We start from the raw sequence: 7,659 nt of genomic DNA, 5'->3' as shown, positions 1-7,659 counted from the left end.
ATAAACACTACACCGAACGTTCTGCCAATAGTCTAAGATCCATCTGTATATATGCTAGTAATGTTTGGGACGGAAGAGAGTCTATGAGAGAACGAAAGTGAACTTTCGTAAGACTTCAATTTGCTTGGCAATACTTGGATTTTGGTCAGCTGGAACCATATAGTGTCACACAATGAGGGTAAGATGGAGAAGGGGCTCTTATTCTTCACCATATCAAGGGATAGATACGGCAGCTTTCATCGTTTTATAAAAATTAAATTGTCATGTTTGTTATTATTTCGAAAGTAAATTTTATCAACAAAATAGATTTATTTTGTTTGTAATTGAAGTAAGTTGTTGTTTTTCATGAATTCTTATTCTCATTTACTTTACGCTAGCTATTTCGTATTTCAAACGCCGTTTTTAATAACTAGTAACTAATAACTTTTGTCGTATTTTTTTTTGAAAAGTTGTCGTATGTAATTGTTAGATTGTTTGCTGTTAGTTTGTTAATTGTTAAATTGCTAAGTGATTGTAACTTTTAATAAAATAAAGGTAAAAAAGGAGAAAAATTGCTTGGACATTGTTTTATTCATATCGTTTTTTCCACATAATAAATTCATCTGTCTTTTTCATTTGGATGATACTGCATAGGGGATAGTATGGGTCACAAAGATTTAAACAGAAATTATATATTCTTTATTTGGATAATATGAGATAAGTCGATATCATCTTGGATCTCATCGTCTTCTCCATTTCTGCTTTCGTCTTCATTGTTCTTCAAGGCATATCTTGCATGGGCATTGACACTGCATCTCTAGTCATAGAATCTTGCACTTCATGAACTCCGTCTGATTTGGTATACTGTAACAAGGTGGTGAATAGGATTGAAGACGTGTATTGTAAGTCACGATAAACGTTGATACAGAGACTGAGAGCGAGAAGCTCTTTGCCGGACCCTTTTATGCTGGTTCGGGCGGATCTATTTGATAGGCTAATATGTGCCGATACATGGGCCGGCGGATCTATATGATAAGCTAATTGGTGCTGATATTACATGGGTAAGCGGATCTACATGATAGACGTGAGACATCCGTTACAATACAGTACCCACCAATTTTTACTTGTGGCGCACCGGTGCCAAAGGAAAAGAGAAGCGGCACCGTGGCAGCGAAAAGCAGACGAAAACGAGGAAGAAGAAAAGGCAGTGTAATAGCCACCAAGTTCACAATCGTAAGTTACAAACTTGTTAAAATCTATGTAAATTCGAACAAATGCATAAAATGTCGGTTTCAAAAAGCTATCTTGAACGGCCATGCGCCACGCGGAACGTTTCGAACCCCACCTCCGCGCGAACAAAATTTCCCCATTATCGATAAGGCGCGAAAGAATAGAAAATTTTTTACTCTGCCTCTTCCCAACTACTTTTGCGTTCCCATATTCATTCAATTTTATGCTCCACTACGATTAAGTTTTCTTTCTTAACTTATTTAAAGTTTATTTAAAGCTTTCTTGTACTTGTTTAAAAAAAGAAAAAGTTTCTTGCCTGTTCCATTAAATGGAAGGATGGCGGTGGCGTACCGAACTAGAGATATAAGACCATATACCTCTAGTTAAATAATCTGCCACGTAAAATCCTTATATCTATCGAACTAATATTTCCGGAATCGTTATTTTAACGGTTACCTATTTGTACAAATTAAACAAACTCGAACTTTTCGCACTACAGTTAATCGAAATTTACTATATCTCGAACAAACAACAAAATATGCTATTCTTTCGTTAATACCCCTTTAACGACAACGCTAACGAGTCTTTTCCTTATTTCAGGTTTTTCGAACAAGTCGAACAACATACTAAATAAAATACGACCACAACAACGAGAATTACAACATCGTACGTTTAAATTTTATCCAACAATCGAACCACACTTAATTTAATTTTTATCGTTAGATATCAGTCGAGCTTCCAATATCGTTTCATACACGCTAATTTCCAAGCATGGCCGACGAACATCACGATGGTATGGTAGACGCCCAGACTCTCTTTGCCGCGCGGACGACAGCGAAGCGCAAACACACCAACACCGTTAAACGAGCTCGAACTATAATAGTCAACGCTGCGTCTCGCGCGGAGCTCGAGGCCTTTATGCCGATGCTAACGGATGCTTTCAACGGACTAGTCGATATACACGAACGTTACGTGGCCGCTGCCGAACTTGACGCTGAAGAAAGGGAGGCCGCTGATACGTACTTGCAAGGAATCCAGCAATTGCATAACACTTGCGTCGAAGCAATCAATCGCGTCCGTCAAGTAAGAGTTGGTCGTCAAGGATGGAACGTATCAAACAGTGGCCACGTACCTAATCGTCCTAATCCACGCGACGAGCAACCGGAATCGCTCATCAATACCATTTCGCCTCACGATTCGGCAAGTGCTATTCAACAGCCTGAACCGCTAGATAACAACGGCCATCTAAGCGTGCCTGATGAAGAGCTGGAACCTACTGATCAATTAACGGCAGCGAAAAAACGAAAACTTGATCTCGAATTCTTGTTGGTTCAAAAGAAGATTCAGCAAAAGAGAGACGTCAAAGATTTGGCGACAAAAAACGAACGTGAACAAGAGGATCTCATGATGCGAATCCGTCGTGAATCGCAACTTCTTGCGGGCCTCGGAGCGTGTCGGGCCGTAGCGTTCGAAGATTACCACTTAACTTCGTCCCCGTTGCAAACGTACCAGAACAATCTTCCTGGGGCATTCGTGCCAACCAACCCCAGCACCAGCAATATAATTCATCAGGCTCCTGTTACTCCACGTCATCATAATTCGTCCTATCGCGAACCAAGACTGGTAGTAGCTAAATTTGATGGCGATCCACGATGATGGCCGAAATACGCGGCTGGTATTAAAGCAACTCTAACCGACACAGATTTCGCAGAGTCAGTGAAGCTGCTTTCGCTCCAAGAAACTCTGCTAGAAAGTATCCAACGTAGAATGGCGCATATCTTCACTGGCGGCTATTCCTTCGAGTCAGCGTGGGCTCAGCTCCAAAGCAAATACGGCGACCCAGCCTTGATTATTCAAGCCCATAATCAGTGCCTTCTACAGCTTCTACCTTTCAAGACCGGCTACTTTGACTCCCTTTTTCACATGGCAACTGCTGTACACGATGCCGTTTCGAGTGTGGGCCCTGAGCACATCGATATGTTCACCTACTCCACGGTAGTTGGCTCACTCCACGTCAATCTACCGATTAATCTTCAAACAGATTGGGGCAAGTATGCCTATGAATTGAGACGAGTTCCATCACTAAAGGATTTTGACAGCTGGATCGACGCAATTGTTGGGGCGGAAGAGCTTCGTGGTGCCAAACTCTCTTCGACAGGCAGTTCAAATGCAACAAAACCACCCGCTTCCGGTACGACGAATATAAACAACAGCAACCAAAACCAACCAGGCAGCAGCAACTATAACAACCGCAACCCAACTGTCCTTGTGCAATCATTATTGGAAGTAGCAGTCTTTCCCGAGTGTCCCGCCTGCAAGGAGAATCCAGGACACAGGCTCGAAATGTGTAACGTTTTCAAAAGGATGATTGTCAACGCTCGCGCCGCATTATGCGCCTCCAACAACCACTGCTTCAAATGTCTAATTCGTGGCCATTACACCCGAAAATGCAGAAGACAAAACGCTGGTTGCAAAGAATGTGGCGGCCCCCATCATTCGTTACTACATAGAGCTGATCGGCAGTTCCCAGAGGCATCAACCAATAAAGGTAACAATCATCACGTACTTCTCGTTAAATCCATGGACAGCGGTGTTCGGCCAGTTTCATTGGCTATTGTTCAATTGTTGGTTGAAACGTTCGACTCGGTTCGCACAACCTATGCTGTCCTTGATCCTGGTAGCGAAGCAACCCTTGTAACACGAAACTTGGCAAACTCGCTAAATCTAAAAGGCCCGCCCTTGCTCGTTCGCTTTGGTTCGTTCTGGGACTCGCTTTTGGTCGAATCCAATGTAGTAACGTTTAAACTAAACTCTCTGGATGGCAAACACACCTTGGAGGCGTCCAACGTCTTAGTCGTCCCAAAGATTACTCTGTCCCAGCGTAAAATTGATTGGCCCAGTATTAAAACTAATTGGGAACACTTGTCCACCCTTGACCTTCCAAGTATCGATTCGTCCAAAGTCGAAGTTTTAATCGGAATGGATTTTCCATCCGCTCATCAAACGCTCCAAATCGCCGTACCGATCGAAGGTGAAGATGGCCCTACAGCGCACCAGACTTGCTTCGGTTGGGCCGTCGTTGGCAAAATACCGCGATATCTCGTTGCCAGTCCTAGTAAGAAGCGAAACGTAAATTTAGGTTACGTACAACTCCATTCGTCGCCCTTCGATGCTTCAGAAGACTCGCAATCAGCAAAGCCATGCAAAAATTCACCCGATACCACAGCTGCTAACTCCACTTCCGACGGAGACGATCAAATGGTAGCCATCATCAACCGGTCTATGACGCGCTTAAAATGTGGTTACCAGATTGAGCTGCCAGTAAAACCGAACCACCCTTTAATTCCCAACAACAGGAGTCAAGCGCTTTCGCGTTTCTATGGACTCGAACGTCACCTTCTTGACCCGAATATGCGCAGCCTCGCAAAACAATACGAACAAAAGATCAATAATCTCATCGCTTCAGGCACTGTAGTACTTGTGGATCGGTCAGAAATTGACAAACCAGCGGGTTTTATTTGGCATTTACCGCATTTTTTCGTCGTCAACAACAACAAGCCGGACAAGGGGATTCGAGTCGTTTTCGATTGTGCCGCTCGTTACAACGGAATATCTCTCAACGATATTACATTGCGTGGACCCCCATCTATTCCTTATCTGGTTGGTATCCTACTTCGAGCGCGCCAACATTCCGTCGCCCTTTCGGCCGATATTACTTCATTTTACCATCGTATCGGTGTAGACAAAAAAACATCAGTCTCTTCAACGCTTCGTTTTCCGGAAATTTGGCAGCAATTCTCCGGTACTCACGTACCAATTCACGACCTTGGTATTCGGCGAAATTTGTGCATCATCTGCCGCCGTTCAAACCTTGCAACGCGCAGCAAACGACAACATGCGCTTTCCCCACGTTGCAACCAGATTAAAGGACAATTTTTACTCCGATAACTTTTGCGACTCTTTCGAAATGGAAGAAGAGGCTTTAAAATTTGCTAAGGATGTAACGGAATGTCTCGCGTCTGGCGGTTTCGCTTTAACCGGTTTTGCTTCATCTTCCTTGCGAGTAATCAACAGTATACCAACGCATCTTAGATCGACACCAGTAGCGGATCTCAACCCGAACGCCTCGCCAGTTGACCTTATTTTCGGCATGGAATGGCATCTTATCGACGACTCTTACAGAATCAGGGTAAAGCAGATGCCCAAAGTATCAACAAAGAGGGAATTGTTATCAGCCATTTCCTTGACTTTCGACCCCCTCGGCATTTGCCTTCCAGTGATGACAGGAGCAAGGTTACAGTTTCAACAAATTCATAAATTAGAACGCGAAAAGAAATTGCATCGCAGGTGGGACAACCATTTGCCTGAAGAAGTTCTGGCAAAGTGGGAAGAATGGACGAAAGGACTGAACAGACTATCTCTTATGTATGTCAGCCGTTGCTTCCGCCCGACCGAATTTCCTCTCGACAAATCAGTGTTTACGCTTATCATCTTTGCGGACGCCTCATTAGTAGCCTATTGTGCCGTCGCTTACTTTCGCGTGCAGTGCGGAGACAGGGTGCACGTCAGTTTTGTTATGGCAAAAGGCCGCCTCACGCCTCTCACCCCTATGACGATTCCGCGACTCGAACTAAAAGCCGCCGTCCTGGCGGTTCATATTTCAACCATTATAAAGAAGGAGCTTCGAATCATCATTTCCGCGACGGAATTTTATTCTGACTCAGAAATAGTGCTACATCAGTTGCGCACCAGCCGCCCTCGTCAGACAGCGTTCGTCGCGGCAAGAAGAAGCGAAATTCTTGCCCACTCGTCGGCGGAGCAATGGTACTATGTCTGCAGTGAAGACAATCCCGCGGACGCGTGCCCACGGGGCGTTGTTCCAAAAGATTTTGGGCCAGATTGCAAATGGATCACCAGACCTACATTTTTGTTAGATCCAGCGTTCGTACCAGTAGCATTCCATCCGCCTTCCGTTTTTGCTGATGATGAGACGGCGCAAGTCGTTAATGTCGGCCAACTAAGCGAGGCGCAACCATCACGCCACCCGTCATTTCTCGTCGTATCTAAAATCATCACTCAAAGCACCCAGCTCAACACCTTGAAGCGTGATGTCGCCCAAGCGTTACGGACTGAACCGGTTTCCGAAAAAGAACCAACCGCCGATGAGCTTGCGAATGCCTTTCGTCTCTGCCTAGCTATCTCGCAAGAAGAGGCATTCCCGCGGGAGAGCGATACCCTGGCAAAAGGCGCCTTAATCCCCCGGAATTCTATCTTGAAGCGGGTGGGGCCATACATCGACCCCGCCGACGGTTTATTGAAGGTGGACGGGCGGCTTCAACATGCAGAGCTCGTACTCGTCACCCCATCATCATAGCAGCGGACCACCACCTCTCCAATCTCATAATCGAGGATTGTCATTTCAAGGTCAACCATTTTGGCGTAGAACACACGCTGAGCGTCGTGAGGCAAAATTTTTATCTTCTTCAGGGACGTAGAGCCATCCGCCGAATTCTCGGAAAGTGTATAAAATGTAGAACGCTCCATGCACTGCCACAGGCTCCCCGAATGGCCGGTCTACCAAAAGAGTGCCTCCAGGCATTTGCCCGCGCATTTACAAACGTGGGCTTGGATTGTTTTGGTCCGTTTCAGGTCGTCGTCTGTCGGCGAACAGCAAAAAGATATGGTCTACTTATAACCTGCCTATCCACGAGAGCCGTGCACCTGGAGGTGCTAGACACGATGGATGCGGACTCTTTCATAATGGCATTACGCAGCTTCATCTCCCTCCGTGGTCACCCTAAAGTTATAGTCAGTGACAACGGCACGAAAATCGTCGCGGGAGAAAGGGAGCTGCGAGAAGGAATCGACAACTTAAACTCTGTTCGGATTACAACCGAAATGATTGACCGAGGGATCGATTGGCGGTTTTCGCCACCGTCAGAACCGTCGTTTGGTGGCATTTGGGAAAGGCTTATTATTTCAAGCAAGAAGGCCATGAAGGCCATTCTGGAAAATCGATCCGTCACTGACGAAGTCCTGCAGACAGTTTTTGCGGAAGTCGCGTCCTTGTTGAACTCTCGTCCTTTAACGAACGTCCCGACCGACCCAGCAGAACCAGAGCCTCTCACTCCCTTCCACTTTATCTTGGGCTCTGCGAACCCGCATCAAGCCCCCGACTCTGAGAGCGCCTTTGACGGACTCTCAAGAAGAAAATGGAAGCAGTCGCTATTCATCACCGACCAGTTCTGGAGGCGCTGGATGCGTGAGTACCTGCCCAGCTTGATTGAAAGGAAGAAGTGGGACAAATCCGTCCGACCACTCCGTATCAGCGACAACGTCTTGATAATGGACGAAAATACTCGAAGAGGAGAGTGGCTTGCTGGACAAATAACGAAAGTCTTTCCTAGCAGCGATAACGTTATAAGGAAGGCTGCTGTCAAGACCGCTCGA

At 45.7% G+C, this 7,659-nt stretch overlaps 2 protein-coding genes across 2 annotated transcripts; both read left to right on the top strand.

Annotated features, from left to right (window-relative positions):
• Window positions 1–2,976: 2,976 nt before the first annotated feature.
• On the top strand, window positions 2,977–5,157 carry LOC124342147. The gene has a single exon (XM_046795114.1). It carries the CDS (start codon window positions 2,977–2,979, stop codon window positions 5,155–5,157), a length of 2,181 nt encoding a protein of 726 aa, XP_046651070.1.
• A 19-nt stretch (window positions 5,158–5,176) lies between these two features.
• Window positions 5,177–6,583, top strand: LOC124342146. Its single transcript, XM_046795113.1, has one exon. The coding sequence runs from the start codon at window positions 5,177–5,179 to the stop codon at window positions 6,581–6,583; it is 1,407 nt and encodes a 468-aa protein (XP_046651069.1).
• Window positions 6,584–7,659: the final 1,076 nt, after the last annotated feature.

Source organism: Daphnia pulicaria, chromosome 6, assembly GCF_021234035.1.
Source record: "Daphnia pulicaria isolate SC F1-1A chromosome 6, SC_F0-13Bv2, whole genome shotgun sequence".
Taxonomy (NCBI): Eukaryota; Metazoa; Arthropoda; class Branchiopoda; order Diplostraca; family Daphniidae; genus Daphnia; species Daphnia pulicaria.
The sequence above is the reverse complement of the archived record's forward strand: the minus strand, read 5'-3'. Positions and strand labels throughout refer to the sequence as shown.